Source organism: Cucumis melo, chromosome 10 (assembly GCF_025177605.1).
Source record: "Cucumis melo cultivar AY chromosome 10, USDA_Cmelo_AY_1.0, whole genome shotgun sequence".
NCBI classification, from domain to species: domain Eukaryota; kingdom Viridiplantae; phylum Streptophyta; class Magnoliopsida; order Cucurbitales; family Cucurbitaceae; genus Cucumis; species Cucumis melo.
In genome coordinates this window covers 5,828,621-5,848,854 of record NC_066866.1, presented here as the reverse complement: position 1 = coordinate 5,848,854, position 20,234 = coordinate 5,828,621, and the positions used below count along the sequence as shown (strand labels likewise).

At 30.7% G+C, this 20,234-nt stretch overlaps 3 protein-coding genes across 4 annotated transcripts; 1 reads left to right on the top strand and 2 right to left on the bottom strand.

The window, feature by feature from the left end:
- The first annotated feature begins 7,320 nt into the window (after positions 1-7,320).
- On the top strand, positions 7,321-8,819 carry LOC103500179 (60S ribosomal protein L35-like). The gene is made up of 4 exons (XM_008463395.3): positions 7,321-7,428; positions 7,583-7,718; positions 7,858-8,014; positions 8,543-8,819. The coding sequence occupies exons 1-4, from the start codon at positions 7,425-7,427 to the stop codon at positions 8,615-8,617; spliced, it is 372 nt and encodes a 123-aa protein (XP_008461617.1). The 5' UTR covers positions 7,321-7,424; the 3' UTR covers positions 8,618-8,819.
- Positions 8,820-12,152: 3,333 nt separating this feature from the next.
- Positions 12,153-15,300, bottom strand: LOC103500178 (3-ketoacyl-CoA synthase 19-like). 2 transcript variants are annotated; one of them, XM_051091354.1, is made up of 3 exons: positions 14,827-15,300; positions 14,189-14,282; positions 12,153-13,913 (listed from the first exon to the last, which is right to left on the bottom strand). In XM_051091354.1, the coding sequence occupies exon 3, from the start codon at positions 13,764-13,766 to the stop codon at positions 12,357-12,359; it is 1,410 nt and encodes a 469-aa protein (XP_050947311.1). In that variant the 5' UTR covers positions 13,767-13,913; positions 14,189-14,282; positions 14,827-15,300; the 3' UTR covers positions 12,153-12,356. The 2 variants fall into 2 exon arrangements, with proteins under 2 accessions (XP_050947311.1, XP_008461616.1); XM_008463394.3 differs by lacking the exon at positions 14,189-14,282.
- Positions 15,301-16,837: 1,537 nt separating this feature from the next.
- LOC103500176 (exocyst complex component EXO70H1) lies at positions 16,838-19,107 on the bottom strand. The gene has a single exon (XM_008463392.3). It carries the CDS (start codon positions 18,987-18,989, stop codon positions 17,133-17,135), a length of 1,857 nt encoding a protein of 618 aa, XP_008461614.3. The 5' UTR covers positions 18,990-19,107; the 3' UTR covers positions 16,838-17,132.
- Between the last annotated feature and the right edge of the window lie 1,127 nt (positions 19,108-20,234).

Genomic DNA, 20,234 nt, shown 5'->3' with positions numbered 1-20,234 from the left:
AATATCCTAATCTATATTTGTTTGAATATTATATTTCAAATGATATATCATCTATTTCATATTTTACTTAGTTTTTTCAAATATATATGTATTTCGTAACTGGTTCAATTTTTTATTTTCCTTTAATTAAAAAATTATCTAATGAATCCTTTTAAAAATATAACAAAATGACAAAATATTTGTACTGTATACAACAAATCCAAAATCAGAAAAAGTCCACAAGCCTATTATGAAAAATACAAAAAATGTTCCGTCAACCACGTCATCACTATAAAAAATACAAAAAATCTCTCATCAACAATGCTCATAATATATTTGGACATTTAGATTTTACTATTGTTTGCTACTATTGTTTAGATTTGGCTATTATTTAGGATACGATTGTTTAAGATTTGGATCTTTTTATGCTAAAAGATTTTTCTAAGACTTGTTTTTTTTTTTTTTTTTTTTTGAATTTGGATGCAAATAACGGTAAGAAATGAAGAGAAAATTAAGTTAATTTTTAAAAATAAAAAACTAAATAGTTACGGAAGGGAAGTTTGTTTTTAAATTTTGAAAATTAAATTTATAATAAAAAGTTAGCATTTTAAAAATGTAAAGCAAAGGTTTGGAGAAGTAAAAAAGAAAATTAAAAAAATGATATTGTTCATAGCTACTCTCTAACGTTGTCATTCTATAAAATATCATATGTAGGAGTGATTGAATTTCATTTACAAAAAGAAAATTATTGTCCACCACTACTACTACTACTCAAGTTTCATACTACTTTGTTTTTGTCATGGAATCACTTGATTGGTAATGCCTTAGAGAACAGCCATTGTCACATAAACTGAGCTTCACATAGGTCCGATAATCCTTACCAATTACCACAGTGGTATACTTTTATTTTGATGTTTGATTGATAATGTTTGTTGCCAATTGCCATACTCCCACCATTCGTATTACTACAAACAAGTATCTATCTGTCTATATATATATATATATATAGTCCTATGCTAAAGATTTAAAATTATAGCATCAGATTCAAATTGAATTTGTTTCTTTTTTCTCCTTTTGTTATTATAATACCATTTTGATATTCGTGCTTTGAGATTTATTGTACTTTAATCCTTATATTGTCAATTGTTTGAGTATTTTCTTTCATTAAATTTTTGTCTTCTTTAACTAATTTTTTTATTTTTTTTTATATAAAAGATAAGTTTAAAATATATTAACGGATGTTTGGTCGGTGACTATTTGATTTTTTTAATTATGTTTATAAATATTCATTTCTCGTTTTGTTATCTATTTTTTCATCAATGTTTTCAACCGTCAAGCCATGATTTTAAAACTAAAAAAATAGTTCTAAGAACTAATTTTTGTTTTCAAAATTTTGCTTAGAATTCAAAATTAAATATACTAAACATTTTTTTTACCACTATAAGAAACCAAGAGCAAATAGACTTAATTTTTAAAAACCAATAACACAAAACGAAAGCTTCATGTCGTAACCCTTTGGTTTTTTGTGTTTGAAATTTGTACTTGTTTTCTCCAAATATCTTCCTCACAGTATACATATTTCCTAGGTAAAAGTTTGAAAGTTTAGCCAATTCTTGAAAACTAAAACTAGCTCGTTTGATTATAATCGTTGCTTTAATATATATTTTTTTATCCAGTTTTAAAAAATAAAGTCAAAATTAGAAAAAAAAAAAAAAAAATATAATTTTGTAAAACTTGTTTTACTTTTTTTAAATTTTGTTGAGAATGCAAGAAAAATGAAAGAGAATGGACTTGATTTTTAAAAGACCAAAAACAAAAGAAAGAAATAGAACTTTCATAAAATACAGTGAATAAAAACTTCAAAACTATTTGTTAGCTATTTTTTGTTTTCAAGGCCACAATTTAGAAAATGAGCAATAGATTCTTCATTAACTTTTGGCATAAGAGTGACAAAGACTATTGTCAATATGTTTATTTTTCTTAGTGGAGATTTTGACAAGTGCCTGACACTAAACAACGTTAACCTCTCCCTAAAGAAACATAGAAAGAGAAGAAGAAAAGTTAAAAGATCCCATCAAATCATGGAAGAAAATATCGTTCTATTGAAATATTGACTATAATAATCATCTTTTGTTACAGTAAACATTCATTCTCAAACATAAATTATTATAATCTATTCATGTAATAATCTAAAATTATAATAACTTAACTCTTCGATCCAAACATCTTCTAAAATATTATAAATACCTAAAATGTAGAAGGTGGTGTAAAAATATAAACTCTCCGAGGTGTGTGCAATAATGTTATTGGATAAAAATACTAACATACCATCAGTACAAATAATTGAGATTCATTTTAACCTTATTAAATGGTTGGCTAAAAATTTCCCCAAAACAATAATTGTATACTTGTCTATGATATTTTTAAATCATTTTTTTCTCTTTTAGTCGACAATATTTATAGTTTTTCGACAATTTTTTCATTCCAAAGTAAGTTTCTAGTTGATACTTTCATTGAACGTGGGAATGATTAATTTCAAATGTGAGGTAGCAATTTTCTTTTGGATATGAGTTTTGAAAATAAAATTGTATCCACAGGTATTAAAATTGTATCTACCTATAACTTTTAGTACATACATTATATATGTGTTTTAAAATGAAGGAATAGCACAGAGGAGTTGTAATGGACACTTGAACCAGCTGACTTTTATGTAAAATCCAAAGTCTAATAAGAGTTTTAAAAGGGGTATGCTCCTGACCTCATGTATTCTAATTTTCTTCTTGGAAGATTGTGATGGGTGGTCACTTTTTGTTTGTTGTGATTAATTTGAAATTTAATTTGGTTTTTGTTTCTTTCTTTAGGACTGATGTGTAGATTGAAAAGAGATTACATCACTATCCTCTTCCATGGATTTTTCTTCTCTTTTTTCTTTCTTCGTTATTATTGTTGTTGTTTTTTTTATTATTATTTACTTATTTACTTATTCACTTATTATTATTATTATTATAAGCAATGAGAATGAAAGTAAATTGGTACCTTTTTTAAAAAAAAAAAAAAAAATCAATCTTGAATGGTTGAACTAACCCTTTCACAAATCCCATGTCATATCAATGTTATATCATCACTCTCTTTAGAAAATTCTATCATTTAATTTATATTGACTGTACAAATCCCTATAAACCCCATACTATCTTTATTAATTAAGTAACAATTTGATTTTTGTATCGTCACAAATCTCAATTATTATAGATCGAATATTTTTTATTTCTTTCAATTCAATATGACATTTTACTATATAAGAAATTCGAGTTTTTGATTTCTTCATTGACGAAACACGTATGTGCTAGTTGAACAATATATACTCGTATTGAAGAATATTAAAATTGGTGATATATTATATTTGACATTCAATCCAATTTTTTCTTAAAGTACTTTTTTTTAAGTATAAAAAAGATCGAAATTAAAAGTCAAATGAAATGAAGGAAGGAAAATATTAAAAATAAATTAAATCCTAAGGTTGATGAGGTGATAAAAGAGAATGTGGAGGAGCATAACAATGGAAGAGTATGGACCTCACAACACTCATGCAGAGACACAAAAACAAAAATGAACTTAAAGAGATTGATCTAAAATATCATAATTATATATTATAATGTGGTAGAGATCATCTCGACTTGTAGATGAGATGTCATGTCATTGAATATCAATAAAATACCTAAATCATTCTAAGAAATAATATACGAAAAAAGATCGTCAATATTTAATATGTTAGATTATAAAAATATGTTTCAAAATTATCTTTAAACTTTCAAAAGTTTTATAAAATGTCTTTATACTTCTGAGAAGGGTTAAAAATTTCCTTATCGTTAGACAATTTTATTTTAAAAATACTCCTGAACCATATTAAAAAGTTTTGTAGATATCCTTAAACTTATAAAAAGTTCAAAAGTATCTTCATTAATATATTTTTTACCCCAAGTTTCTTAACCTATAAAATAAAAATAGAAAATTTAAATTAAAACTATAGTTTTAAATTCTCATCGATATTTGAATATTTGTATTGATATTTTCACATTTTCATGGATTTGATATTGATAGAATCGATGAATCAATATTACCATTACATCGTAGAAAAATCCACGAATCCCAAAAAATAAACATGAAAATAACACTAATTAAATATAATATAAATAATAGACATATTTACTTACTTGAAAATAATAAAACATTCGTCGACTAACTTAAGATTATTTTTTGAATTTTTTGTTTCTATAACCTTTCGTAAATATCCACCGAAATCGAAATTTCTTAAAATTAAGACTTCAATTTATCAATCAACTATATTTTATACCTCGTTTAAAATACAAAATCTTACGACATCTTTTCAAAATAAATATCTTTAAAACATAACTTTTACAAAATTATGGGAAATTAAATCTCTTAATTATATTTTCACAAATTTCCCTTCATGTAAAACAAAAAAAATCATGTTTTGAATTTTGCAAAACTAATTAAAATGTAAATTTCAGAAAAAATGCGAATTAAAATTGAAATTAAACATATTCACCAAACATTTGATTTTAAGTATTTGAATGAGTTTAATTATGCCAACTAATGGTTAAATAGTAATAAAATTAACAAACATTATTATTTCACCTTAAATTTACTTAAATAATCTTTAGTATATATTGTACTACAAAATTAAAGGGTTTAGTATGTTAATTAAAAAACTCATTTTCCTCAAGAAAGATAAGATTAATTAATGTTCTTATCTGATTAAATATGTGATTTTGATGCCTTTAATTATATAAAATGGAAGCTCCATGTGAGTGGGCAATTGAACTTTAGGAATTAATTTAATGGTTGAAATTATATTTGGATTTACTTTAATTTATACTCAACAATCCAATTTGTTGATTAAATATTCAAAGGAGATCATAAAAATACATTTAAGCATATAACAAGAATACCTCAATATGTTCTAATTATCAAAGATGTGGTCACAATAAAAGCTTTTCCTGTATAAGTTTTATGAAACATACTTATTGTTATTATTTATCGTAATTATCGAGATTGAAATGTCAATTAAACCCAAATCTATTAATCAAAATATTAAGTTTTGATTAGTACACAACTCAAATTTTGTTTTATGTTTTTGGATTCGACAAAGGTATATTTTTAGTTGACAATATGAATTTTGTTTCTAAAAATTATTTTTCGATTTATGTGATTCGAACACTTTTTTAAGATATTATCATAATATATATATTTTGAATTTAAAGTTTTAAAATCAAATAGTTATATTAAAATAGATAAGAAAAACATTGTATATTATAAACCTAGTTATCTTCTTGCAAATGAATTCTTTTTTCTTTTCATAAAATTAGTGAAAATTAGAATATGACATATTTCTAAAATAAAAAAATATTAAAATTATTTATAAAATATAGCAAAATCGATCATTATAACCTATTTTATAAATATTTTTTTTTTGTTTTGCTATCTATAATAAATAACAATTTAAATGTAATGTATTATATATATATATATATATATATATACATACATACAGAATCATAAAGTCAAAGATAAGGTGAGAATTAGGATCATAATTGTTTGTTTTATTTATTTTATTTTGTAAAGGTACACTTACAATTAATTGGTTGAAAATTAAAATATTTCATAAAAAAATTAGAGATACGTCATTCTCTTTGATAGTCAAAGATTGTAACTTTTCTTTATTTTTTTTTTAAGAGTTAAATATTATAAGATGTCACGTACGGTAGAATAAGACGATAATAATGTAGCACCAAAAGAGATTGTCACTTTCTCTATGAATTATTAATGGGTCGGTTAATATGTTTCACTATAATAATTGAATACTTTTTCCACACTAAGCAAATTGACTTTTTCCTTCAACAATACTTAAAAAAAAAATGTTTGTTTGTATATTTGAGTAATTTTCACTGTGTTTCAAATTTCAATTCCCAAAAGATAATTTAATTTAATAAAAACAATATGGTTGATTTAAAAATATTAATTAAATTATTGGTCATTACATAAATTCCAAAATATACTAATTAATGGCCATGAAGCAAATTTTGTAATTTTATTATTTAAAAACAATTACTCAGATCATTCAATTTTTCTAATTACAAAAATATCACAATGGAAAAAAATGATGATTTAAAGCATGGGCTTGGGCTTCAAATAGTTTAGTCATTGACAGAATTGCTTTTCTTTTTATCCTTTTGGGTATTTTTATGCTATTAAGTAGTCTAAATAGATAGGTCTAATTATACAATGTGTATAAACTTTTTCTAATTTTTATATGGTTTGTCAAATGAGCTATTATTTATACAATTTACCTTTTTAGCCTTTCTTACTATTTAATTTCTTTTAATATTTAATATTACTATTAATACCAAAAAACCAAACTGAGGGAAGTTCCCATCAACTTTTCAAAATGATTTTCTTTTCGAAACCTACACAAATTAATGAACGTTTTCTCTACAAATTTGAAAATTGTTATCATCGTCGATAAAAGCAAAGGCAGTCTTGGAAGAGAAAACAAGGTATAGTATGTATATATATTCCTCTTTTCGAGGCATTTTGAAATGTAGTAGAAAATAAAAACTATTTGCAAAATATAATAAAATCTAAACGATATTGTACTTTGTCTAAATGATTTCGATACACGATTTTGTATCCTTGTACCTAGTCTAAACGATTTTGTACCAAATCTAAACGATCAATTAGTGATAGTAGTCTATCTCTGTCTATCTAGGATAGACAACTGCTCATTTAAATATAGTTACACGATCGTGTAATGAAAAAAAGACACAATACTTGATAATGAAAAAGAAAATTAAAAAAATAAAAAACATTATCTTTATGAAAAAGATAACACAGAAGACGAGATATGAAAAAAAAAATTAAAAGTGTAGACGAAGAAATCACATACATACAAAGAAGATGTAGAAAGAGATGAGTAATAAGATAAAGAAAATGCATAGACATTCAACATGAAATTTAAAGCCAACAAGGACAAATATGCAATTTATGAAATTACAATAATAATTTTATATACTTATATATTTTATTACAGAAGTCATAAATATTTTTAGGTTTTGTTGTAGAGAGGTCATGTGAGATATTACATGAGATCTACATGGTCTATTTTCGTAGTTAACCCAAAATCAAAATTTAGCCCAGCCAAGTTTTAGTGGACCACAAATTTAAAGCCCATTCCACAACAACTGCTCTTAATGGGCCTACGGATAAAAGCCCAACTCAGATCGAGGAACGGCCCATTCAATTTGAAATGAAGGAAATTATGGGCGTCTTAAATAGGTTTGATCTTCCTCAGTTTCTTCAACCTAGGGTTTTGAAGACCACCGCCGAATCCCAAAACTCAACTTCCGGTCTCTGCTTAACAGATTCTAATGGGTAAAATCTTACGAACCCTTGCTTAATTGAAGCGTTTTCTTCATGAATTTCTGCGTTGTCGAGCAACATCCATCGATTCGAGATTGATTTCGTCCTTTTTTTTTTTTTCATTTTGTATTTCTCTGGGTGATTTTCTTGATTTGATTGAGTGCAGCGAGAATTAAGGTTCATGAGCTTAGACAAAAGTCGAAGGGGGATCTTTTAGCCCAGCTTAAGGACCTTAAGGCGGAGCTTGCTCTCCTCCGTGTCGCTAAGGTCACTGGTGGTGCTCCTAACAAGCTTTCCAAAATGTACTTTCTTCTACCTTTCTATTGGTTTTCTTTCTTTCTTTTTTCTTTTTTCTCTGTTAGTGTATGTATTTTGATTGTTGTACTTTTGGGTTTTTGCTGTGATTTTTATTGGGTTTGTTTTGATTGTTCTTCACTGCAGTAAGGTAGTGAGGTTGTCTATCGCTCAGGTGTTGACAGTGATTTCTCAGAAGCAGAAGGCTGCTCTTAGGGAAGCTTACAAGAAGAAGAAACTTTTGCCTCTTGATTTGCGCCCAAAGAAGACCAGGGCCATTCGTAGAAGGCTCACCAAACACCAAGTAAGACTTTTCTTCATCTGAAATATATTCCTTTCCAAGCGGTTGTATTTGTATCTTTATGCTTAAATTTCTGCTAAATATATGATTCCTTGTCAATGGCTGGATTCGCAATGTTGAATAATCTATGTTGAATGGATATGTATTCTGTTGTTTGCTATAAATTTATTGTTAACATTGAAGCTTCGAGTGTCTAACGTGTACGGTTTTATCACTTTCGCCATTTATTTGACTCTTATTTTCCTAAGATTGTTGAGCCACCGGATTTTAGAAATTAAAAGATGCTTCTTTTTATTAGAGAATGATGCTACTAGAATTGGAAGCCTTGTAGATAGTTTTCATGCCTTAGTACTATTAACAAGACTCAGTTTCCTGCCTTATTTAGAATGTGTATATTTCAAGTAATCTCTCAGTTCTCTATGGTAATGAATATTGAGAGTGATCAGAATTGTGTGTTTTTGTTGTATTGAATTACTGAGAAGTGTTGTTTTTCCTCTTTCTGATTCGGTATTTTTGTATTGCGTTTTTCAGGAATCTCTAAAGACGGAGCGACAGAAGAAGAAAGAGATGTACTACCCACTGAGGAAGTATGCCATTAAGGTGTAGGCTTAGAGAGAATTGATTGATGATCCTCCGTGGTATCATGCATCTTCTACTCATTTTGGCTTTTGATTTATCTATAACTTTATTCAGACATGAGTGCCTATTTTCAATCTTATTGTTAGATCTTTGAACTTTGAAGTCTTTCCTTTCTTTCCATGTAATACTTTAGTTTCTCAAGTTATAATGAAATGGTTTTGGTTCATGACCTTAGGCAGCTCTATCTTTTGCTAAGTTGAATGTGCTCTGATTTTAAACCATAGGCAGCTCTATATTTCCATGTAATACTTTAGTTTCCTAAGCCATAAGTCTTCAGCAATTTGGTGTCTCTCTTTACCTGAACATAATTTTTTACTAAGATCAGGGAATGAAGTCGATATAGCCGAAGAACACATTCTTAATCCATTGGATTCGACAGACTATCAGATTAATTGGAATGAACAAAACTCTTTTTAAATGCTTAAAGTGTTGTCTAGTAATCGGATATGATTCTCCGTCGTTACAACAGAAGAAACACTTGCGTTAACTCTCTCATTACTGCTGTCACGTTGGGTCATAGTTATTGGTTAGTCTTTTCAATAGCCATTTTAATTGCATAAACCATATAGTAATTTTGAATCTGTCTGTATATGTTAAATATTTGGAAGAAAAATAATTCGTACTTTTTAATTCATTATGGTTTAAAGAAGTTACCTGCTTTAGGAAGTTGATCAAATTAAGTTCATACTATAATAAAGTTTTTACATAGACATAAAACTTCTAAATTTTATGTTATGTTCATCTTTCTCTATTGATTTGGATTAAATGGCTTTTTTCTTTTATAGATAAGAGTACAGCAAATTATGAGGTGATGCAGTAAAAGCTCACTTTGGAAATTGAATCAATTAGGAAATGTTAAGTTAAAAGTTCATTAGTACTGAAGATTTGTAATTACTTGATCAACTTTCAATGTCAACCAATATAAGTTTAAAAGAGGATTCTGTCTATACCTCCCTTTTCCACTAATTTGAAAAACAGAGGCTTCTTTCGTTTGTTATTTATTCTGTCTCTATGTATTCGAAAGCAAAACAACATCGGTATACTTATTTTTATATACAACATTTTAAAATTCGATAGAATTGGAACATGTGATGAATTATTGCATTTTTTAATTGGAAAAATTTTGGGTTTCTAATTTAAATTTCAAAAATTTAAATTAAAATCAAGGGTGCTTTTTCCTAATACAAAAAGAAAAACATGTTTTCAATAAATTTCGCACCCTTTAAATTATAATTCATTTTCATTTCTTTCCATTCCTCTTTCTATCGGTGAAATTATGACTACTATTTTCGATAAATTGAGTGCCTTAAAGAATAAAATCAATTCAAACCATGAACAACTCGAATTATTATATAATATAGCTTAAGAGTAATTTAGTTATTTGTCATTTTGATGATTAATTCCTAGGTAAGGGGAACGTTAGATATCGGTAAGGTCAGTCCATTGATCCAAACATGCCCGAGAAAGAAACAAGGTATAGTTGCCAACAAACTAGATGTTATCTATGTGTTGTGAGAAACATATTCTATACATACAAAAACCGTAACAAGTTTAGGAAAATAATTGACATTATCTCTATCGCTAGAAACAATTAAGACAATATATCAATCCAAACATAACTCAATTTATAAGGTACTAATTATATAATTTTAAAGGTTAAAACTTCGATCCCTACCTTCTTCAACCAAGGAGGAAAATAATACCAATGAAGCTAGGTAATGTTGTTTGACTTAACTAAAATTGTTTGATATGTAAGACCCCAAGCACCTAATATGTGTACTATAAATGCCACCCTTCAACTAAATTTGATATTATTTCAAACATAAGATAACGTTGCTCATTCAAAGTTCTTCACTCTTTTGTCCACCTAAAGAAAACCAGATATGAATAGAATGAGTTGGTATATTGACATAGCTATTACATGGTCAATATATATCTCAACTAACATCATTAATCACAAACATCTTACACAAAATAAATAATAATCAAGATGGTGGGTCATAATATAATATAATCTTTACATAATTAAGATAGTACTTAGTCACAACAAAGCTAAAAAATGGAAAACATTATTTCATACAGGAAACCATGGGTAATAAATTAGGTTTGGGACCATGGCCTTAACATTTTAGCATCACTTATTGCTCAATTTTAGGTGGCTCTAGTAAGTACATGTGTTTGTGTTTCGTGCGTGTGATTTTTTATTTTTATTTTTCTTTGTGGTACCAACAACGCTTTATTTTTCTCTTTTACATGATTTTAAAATAATTATCTTAAGGTAAAAGTACATGTTCTATGTTGATTGACTATCTTTATTTTGAAATTTATCGGTTGGTTTAACTCATAATCTTATGTATCAAAACAGTTTATCAAAATCATCGCATCAATGTGTTAATTAATGATGTTTAATAGAAAGGGTTGAATTGGAAGATTATTAATACTTTACGCGTATTTTTCTTGTCAAATTAGTAAAAATAAAATGAAACCTTTAGAACTTGGAGAAAACTTTAATTAGAGAAAATAGAAAATTGATTGACCAATAATAACGGGAGATAAATCTTTTGTTTTTTTTTTTCCATTTTTTTGATTATTTAGAGAGAGATTTTAGGTGGTATTCTTAATGAGGATTTATTGTTTTGGATCAGAAAGAAAAGTAAAGAAGGTCCAACAAATGTAAATGCATAGTGATGAAAAGTTGGTGAAAGTGTTAAAGTATAACCTCCAACACTGTCTCCTCAATCCAACATTTTGTATTTTATCATTTATCATTGTGAGAGTGACTCTACATTCCATTTTTTATTTTTATATCTACTTACCTCTTAATTTTTCTTCTTCCAAAATTTCATGTCTAAACATATTGTTTAAGTTAATTTATAAGTTTTTGTCATAAATTTGGCCAACATTTTGTAATGATGAAATTGAACATAAAAGTGTAAATACAACCTTTTGAAATTAAAAACTTATTATAAATGCTCAATGATCTATATTAGACAATCACTTTTCTAAGTTAGGATAAACCTATAATCGATTAAAGCTTATGAATTAAAAGCATGATAAGACCACACAGATTTCTTTGGCCTTTCTCCATAAATAACTTCGTAAGGTACAGAGTCGTTGTGTAAAACAACAGTGAAGGTGTAATTGCCTTTTCGTGTATAACGGCATTACTATGGATATTTAAACCTTCGACCTCCACGTGTTACGTTTTTGTTTTCTCCCCCCACAAGTTATATACTCAACAGTGTTTTGGGGCACAAAATAATTTGAAGACATTATGGCATATAATAATACAGAACTTATCAAAACTACAAAATTTAATGCACTCTCACTGTGCATCTCTAGAGCAACAGAAAATTATAGAATCATAATTCGATACCAAAATAATAACAACAAAAAATAACCAAAGTTTTGATTTTTTTTTTACAAATATACTTCAAGCAATTACTGAATCATTGATAATCACATTATTGAATCATAGTGTTTAAATCTACTTGAATCGAAATGGAGTAGAATTTAAATATGTTATATTTGTGATTTCTCAAAATGAGATGTTGAACACGATGGAAGAACAGGGTCATCACTAAAGAAAATAAAGAAGCAACAAAAACGACCAATCTTTTACAAGCAAAGCAAGCAGTAAAGTTACACTACCTCCCCTTCCAAACCTGAACCAGAGAAACAGGAAAAAAGGAAACAGACCTTTTGTTCAAAGAATTTGTCGCTGTAGAGTTTGTTTTACGTCGTCGAACTTAACGAAAGATAGACGCTCGTCGTTGAGCCAACCGCACTTCTCTGCAAGCGGATGCTTGGTGTTTTTTGTAGGGTAGTTAAGGATACAGTCTTTCCAGACATTGTCATCTTTTAAGTTGCTCATTACCTCCCAAACACAGCTGTTGCATTCATAGCCTGCTCCAAAGCTTATCATCAGAACCTTGTCACCCTTTTTAAGCCTTTTTTTGGCTTCCATGTAGCCCAAAACATACCAAAGGCCACCAGTGGATGTGTTTCCAAATCTATGGAGTGCCATTCTTGCAGGTTCTAGGTCATAATCACTCAGGCCTAAGCTCTTACCGAGTCCATCGATGACTGCCCTTTCAGTTGGTGGGATCCCGAAGTGGTCTACTCCAGTCTTCAGATTCAAACGGACTTTCTTTGCTTCTATGTTTTTGTCGACAAGTTTGTAAAGTGGATGAGTTAGGATGGAATAGCGAATTAGTTCCCTTAATGGTAAAATTCTAGGCAGTAGACTTTGAAGGTTGAAGGTGAGAGCTTGAGTTGCAACAGCTTTTATGTGTTTGGTGAGACGAAAACCTCGGTGACCATGGTCGTCTTCAACTTGAATGGAACATCCATATGCTTCATTGCTTGATCCCAGATGCGTTCGAAGAATGCATTTAAGTTTCAGCAAAGCAGAATGCTTCAAAGCTGAATTGTTCGTCAAGAGCATCGAACAACCTCCTGACCGGTACAAACAGTTTGTGAGCATCATAGGCTGTTCCTTTCCACTATACCAATTTGGCCCTATAGATTCTGTACTAACAACAACAGCATAAGCATTCCTGTTTGTCTTGAACAAGTGTTTCACAAGATCAATAGCAACAATACTTGCACTGCAACCCATCCCAGAGAGGTTGAAGGCCTTGATGTCTTCCTTCATCTTGTAACGGTTTATTATTCGAGCAGTCAACGAGGGTGCTGGGGAGAACAAAGACACATTCACAACAAGTATATCTATGTCAGATGGTGAAACACCCGTCTTAGCGAAGAGCTTGTCAAGTATACTTGAAAACACATCATCCATCTCCAAAATAGCTTCTGATAGAGAAGGGTTTTCTTCTCTGCCAGCAATTACGTTTCTTGGGCCATATGTTTCTCCACCTAATCCCGAATTGACGATACTTTTGAGTAGGTATCTGTATTCTTCAAGCCCCAGGTTCTTGTTCCTCAAGATAATATTTATACAGGATTCTACACCCAGTTTCCTGTCTTCAGTAGTTTTATAGCACTCATACCCTAACAAGTAGCAGCACTGCCCTCTCCTTTGCAGAATCAATTTCCAAATGTAGAAGAAAACATAGAAAAGAGACAGCAAACATATTGGTACGAAAATCTCCATGGACAGAGTGAGGGTGAGAGTGAGGAAATCAAGTTTCAGTTGGCTCTTCTCATTCTATTGAGTGTACATATATAATATATTCAAGTTCTGTACCAACTAAGACAGCCATGTAATTTACTTTGCTCACAAAGAGATGAGAATTCCAGCCTGTAAATAGTTTGGTTGATAAAAAGTGCCATTAAATTTTGATGGGCCAATAAAAGACTCTAGAGACCAAAGGTAACCAACCCACCCACCTCATATATGGTTAAAACATGGTACATGCTCCCAATATAACAAGAAAACTTACTAAATAGCCTAGAATATAATCCCCTTAGAAAACTAACAATTGGTTTTCAGAAGTTTAAAACACACAAGTAATAAATTTCAGTTTAATTATTAAGAGGATTCTTGAAAATTGTCGTTTCATAAGGAAACATTACCTGAAATTATCTTTTTGCTCTGTTTTTGGTTAGTTGGGGTAGTTGGTAACAAAATAGCCAATGTCTCCTTGGGATGAAAAGTTAGTCAAGAATGCTACATTACATAATAACCATTGGAAGTAGATTAAAAGATCTATAATTCTCTAATAGAACATATATCGAATTAAGATATTCACAAGTATCAATCACATTGTGACAGTCCCATTTTTCTAAGTTCCTCTTAGAGATTAATACATTAACTGAGGAGAAACAAACCATTCTCAATGGCGAGTAGAGAGAGAGAGAGAGTAGGGAAATAAGTATGTTGAATTTTACAAAGAAACTAAGCAATAACATGGACAATGGCTCTGATAGATTCAATATGGTAACTGGTACCAATCATGAAACGAAGGGAAACCATTAATTACAATCTCAGTGAATGAGAATAAATCACATATTGCTAAAGAGATATCACATCAAAATTATCAAAATCACAAGACAAACAAACAAAACACAGAGGAATGAGGTGTTTTCAACTCAAATATGCAATTAATAACATGGGTATATAATCAAACTTGCATGTTTCAGATTGCAAGTAAATGAAAACCCCATTACAATTCCATTGAAGAATTGATTAAAACTCTGACCTCATTACTAACCTAACTAATGAAGTTTAATTCGATAGCCATTTGAGGGAAATTTCTTCTCCTGTAGCGATGGTAAGGAGAACAGAGCTTCCTCTTCCATTGCCACATGAAGGGGCGAGGGAGATTTAGGGCTGTAGGGAGTTGACGCGTCATGGTGAGATGACGGCACGTAGGATTTAGGGGTTTTGCAGAAAGGAGAAAAATGCTGGAGAGATGGTGGGTCCCTAGGTTGTTGGGAAGATAGAATGATGAAAATATGCTAAGATCGATGGGAAATTTACAGATGAAAATGGAGGTTCTCCCATGGTGACGGGTGTGCTTCTGACTTATTGACTTCTATGATGTGGCAGACGGCTGGCCACCGGCTTGAAATTGGATGGTGCGTCGGTCAGGCTCGTCGCTGTTCGACGGAGGCGGCTCCAGTGAGGTTCTGTGGAAGTGGGGAAGAAGGAATACCTCTTCTTTCTTTCTTTTCTTTTCAATTTAATTTTATCCAGAAAGGTTGGAAATTAAAATTTCAATTTTTTTTTAATCTAAATATTTTTAAAAATACAATAAAATTTTATTATTTGTATTATGGTAGACATATATTGTAATTTATTCGTAGTTTATTTTGTTATATTTATAAATATTTTCAAACGTTTTTGCCATTGAAATAAGTTTCCTTTTTTACATATTCTTACGTGACTATCATCTTGAATTTATCAAAAGAAATATTGTGTACATGCTCTATATCTTGCTCTCACTACTCTTATACTTTAGGTTTTTTGGAGTTCAAACACCCCGCTCTTTGTTCCCGTTGTGTTTTATTGCTACATATTCTCGCTTTTTTTAATTAAAAAAATAATGTTATTTTAATAAACAATGACAGAAACAATTTTTGAAATCGTGATTTATGATTTCCACCTATATGGTGCCATGTCATACTCGTACGGCCACATCAGAGGCTCATCTAAGATATAAACATTTTGTTACCAATTATGTTTTAAAAATGTTTTTGGTTTACTGATTTTCTGTCATCAATATGGTGATTGCTTCATCTTATATCTTAGATTCAATTCCTTATTTTCTTTACATATCAAGTTAAAGAAATAAATAAGACGTAAGATGGGAAACTCGTCATTTTGATAGCAAAGAACTAATGGGTTAATGGCCTCATTAAAATTTATTTGGTAACACGTAAATCTTAAATGGAATTCGTGAACCATGTCCATGATTTTCATTCTCTTATGTGTGCAAGAGTAAATGAGTGGAGCGGTGGTGCCATACGAGTGGAACCTATTATTGTCAATATTTTCTACTTTGTCCTACTTTTGTCAAATTTACAGAGATAGTTACAAATATAGTAATTATATTTAAAATAATTAAGTATATAACAATATTTTAAAAAATTACAAATATAGCAAATCTATCGATGATGAGAGTCTATCACTAATAGACTTTGTCATATTTACATTTTTTTTTTAAATGTTGCTATATATTTAATTATTATTCATAAAATTGCTACCGACTTTAATTACTCTAATTAACATAGGTATGCACTACAATTACCTTAAATAGTACTATAATTACTCTAAACAATGTGTATGGTAATGTGGCAAGAAGTCGTAGACCTCTCACACGATTTACCGTGTACCAAAAATACGTCTTCACTATCATACTTTTGTCGATTATTTGTCCACTACCCTAGTTTTATTGATAAATATTAAAAAGAAAATGAATCCCTGACTTTAATTAATTAGAAACCATCCCCAACATGTTAGAGAAATGAGCATCAAAATCAACAACATACTTAAGGTGGTGAGACATATTATCCAACCACACACCATCTTTAATTCTCGAATAGCCGCATTGAATCAGGTTGTCTTTCTAGATTGGTCAGGCCCAAAATTATGTAACATTTGAGGCCCAATCATAATCCAATTAAATAGTTGAGATCCATTAACCTTATATGCACCAAAAATGAGAAAAGAGAGAGAAGAGAAGAGTGAAACTTGAAAGTATCCATTACTATTAATTTATGTATTTATTTATTTGAAAAAGTTATTCCCAATATTATTAATCTCCAATATTCAATATTGTATTTTGTCAAATTGGAACCCTTAAAATCACCAAATCGAAACTCCCTCTTCACACCTTAGAGACCATATTTACAAACAACCGAACCCATAGGCTCAAAATTTCCAAACCAAACGTCATTCTTTTGACTTCATATATATATATATATATTATTTAAAAAAAAACAAATAAACATAATCCAGCTCAGAAAAATTCAAATTTTATACAATTTGACACGTGGGCATCTTCATGCCACCTCATCACTTTAATGCAGAAGACGAAGAAGAAGATGAAGAACTCCCCGAAGAAGAAACCCCATGAAACAAATCCGACAAGTAATTCCCCAAATCATCCGGCGAAAATCTCACGCCCACATTCACATTCATTCTCTCAGCACACCCCTCGTAAAACTCTCTGTAGATTGGCACAATTTTTCTCGCTATCGACACCTTCAATTCATCTCTCAGATTCCCGTCCTCCACTCTCCACGACGTTTGTTTCCGATAAGCCTCTTCAAACGCCGCGTTAAACCTCTTCATCCCCTCCGCCGCAGTCTCCGGCAACCCCACTTCTTCCGACCCCCTCTCCGGTAACGACTTTATCACTCTGTTCCACGCCGTCGCTTCGTAGTTTGTTGCATACACCTTCACTTTGGTTCTATGATTCGCCACCCACTCGCCTCCGATTAACATCTTCAGATTCGTCGTCGCCACCGTTTTCACGATGAAATTCAAATTGTTTGCTAGGAACAAGTACGATAATGATACGTCTCTGTATACCTCTGCTTTTGTGTCCAGTTTACAGAGAAGGACTAGAATTAGCCAGCCCAGTTGTGCAGCCACTGGCGATGAGAGTGCGTCGGCGGCGGCGATGGTTTCCATGTATGATGACGGAATTGGGGAGTTTTCGACGGTGAGGATGTCGGAGAGGGTTGCGGCGTAATCTCCCAGAGAGGAGATGTAACTCATTGCTGATCGTGTTAATGGGTGGATTCCGCCGCCGGGAGTTGGGTTTTTTGATGAATCTTTTTGAATTGTTGATTCGAATTCGGAAAGGATGTCGCGGATTGAATCGGCGAGCTTCGTCATTGAAGTTTGTGCTTGGGTTTTAATGACGGAAGTTGAGACAGAGTCGAATATGAATTCGATTTCCGGCAGTACGTCAGAATTCGCGTCGTAAAGCTCCATTAATATGAAGATTTTGTCGGAATCTTTCTTCCCTTTTGCGACTAATTCCGAGAATTTGAATAAAGTGATTGCACCTTCTTTTGTGATCTCATAAAAACAGGACTCTCTGATTCTTTCCGATCTCGAAAAAACATGGTCACAGAGAAATCTTTCGCCACGAAACAGAGTATTCACGGCGATTTTAACCGAATTCATCCAGTTCTTGATTATGTTCTCGAGCGAATCCCAATTCCATTTCAAAATTCTCGAGAGTTTGAATTTCTCTGTTCCCAGACGGTACAGAGTTTCATCAACAATAGATTTTCGAATTACTTTATAAATTTTAACACACTCTTTCCCATACCCAGAATCAATCATACAATCCGCAATGGATTTCAAATCCGCCGAAACTCTATCGAATTCAGTTATAGAATCCCCACCGGTTTCCCCGTCGGCCGTTGACCGGTCAGAGGATCTGCTGGAGATGGATTCAGGATCGAGATTCTGGCGATTCTCACTCAAAATCTGGTAAAATTCCTTCTCCAATCGTCTCATAGCGGCCTGCATCAAGTTCTGAGCAATAACAAGAACGGACGAGGTGGAATTTGTCGAAATAAAAAAGTCCATTGCTCGTCGGAGACTGTTGACAGAGTTGAGAAACTCCTCAGATTCGGCTCTGCCATGGCGGAAGAGGAAGGTGATTCTGTTGAACTCAGAAGCATCGGGGTCCCATTTCGTGATGATGGGTTCGGAGTTTACGATGGCCTCTTCCATGGCGGCGGACTCAGATGGGTCATAGGTCGGCGGCGGGAGTCTCCGGCGAGGAGAGTTGGTGAAAGAAGAAGAGGAGTGGAGGGATTTTGGAGAGGAAGAGTGGGAGATGCCAAAGAATTCTTTTATGTGCATTAATCTGGTGTTGTTATTACTCTTTGGGGGCTCTGAGAGTATCATTGGAACTAAAATTAGGAGAGAACGAGAGAGAGAGAGAGAGAGCTTTGAGAGATGGCTATGGGTGTTAGGACATGTGAAGTGTGAAGGGATTTTTATAGACAAAGAAGGAAGAAGAAGAAGAAGAAGAAGAAGAAGAAGAAGAAGAAGAAGAAGAAGAGGTGATTTCAAACAGCATTCTTAGACTAAAGAATCATTTGACTGACTCAACATTGTGTTATGTTTATACTTATTTTAATCAACATTAATTATATAATATAATAATTGGAGGGAAATTTTCCTTCTCCTTTATTTACAAAAATTTATTATGAATTGTGAACAAAAATTTCACTAAACTAACATTAATGTATATTTTTCTTATTATTTAGGTCTTTTATTTTGTTCATTTTAAATGAAATTAACATAAAGTATAATCATAGATTAATTATTAACCGACACGGTTGAAAGTATGAAGCTAAAATGAACGTAAGAATTAATTTGAAATTTTAGTTGATACCATTTTCAAATTTTAAGAGTATAAATCGATGAAAAATTGCATCAGATGACAAAAAAATAGAAAAAAAACAACTCATAACCCCTCTTTTTTTGCATATCGTAGATATGAAAAATATGACAAGTAATTAATGATAGCAGACAGCTAGCGGAGGGTTATAAATTATCCGCTTTTAAATTTACTATTTTTGCAATTTAGAAAATGTAGTGACATGTATCTCCTATTATTATAAGTTTTTTTTTTTTTTTTTTTTTTTTGCTATTTTTATAGGTGCACATAAATTGATTTCTTTATTGAAAAATTAAATATATGTAAATTACTAAAAATTCAAACTTCTAAACTTAAAAAAATGAAAAAGAATGTGTTTAACTAGTGAAGTATGCTTTAGGTTAACACGAACATCACAATTGGACTTGCAATAAGTTTTGTTAATGAATGTATTTACTAACATTGAAATTGTGAACTTGACTTTATGACACACATATTATATTGTAAGATGTGATACCCATGTTTTTAATTTGATGAGTTGGACATAATTTACCCATCAAATTGAAAAAAATGTTCATTCAACAAGATATTGATTTAGACACACTTGGTGCATAGTACCCTTTATATGATGAGATGTGAAATGGGTGTGGACTAACAATGTGTAAGGACTTGGGAGACAAGCAACTTAGCAAATATAGATTGGACTTAGTACAATTTCTCCATACGCTACTTGAAAATTCATCATTTATATTGTTTTAAATTTTCAT

What these genes read in the sequence shown, in the direction of transcription:
- LOC103500179 (XM_008463395.3), top strand. An exon ending in CCTAACAAGCTTTCCAAAAT is followed by an intron (nt 7,719 to 7,857) that starts GTACTTTCTTCT and finishes TCTTCACTGCAG; the next exon opens with TAAGGTAGTGAGGTTGTCTA. An exon ending in GAAGGCTCACCAAACACCAA is followed by an intron (nt 8,015 to 8,542) that starts GTAAGACTTTTC and finishes TGCGTTTTTCAG; the next exon opens with GAATCTCTAAAGACGGAGCG.
- LOC103500178 (XM_051091354.1), bottom strand. Translation starts at nt 13,766, where the DNA reads ATGGAGATTTTCGTACCAATATGTTTGCTGTCTCTTTTCTATGTTTTC.
- LOC103500176 (XM_008463392.3), bottom strand. Translation starts at nt 18,989, where the DNA reads ATGATACTCTCAGAGCCCCCAAAGAGTAATAACAACACCAGATTAATG.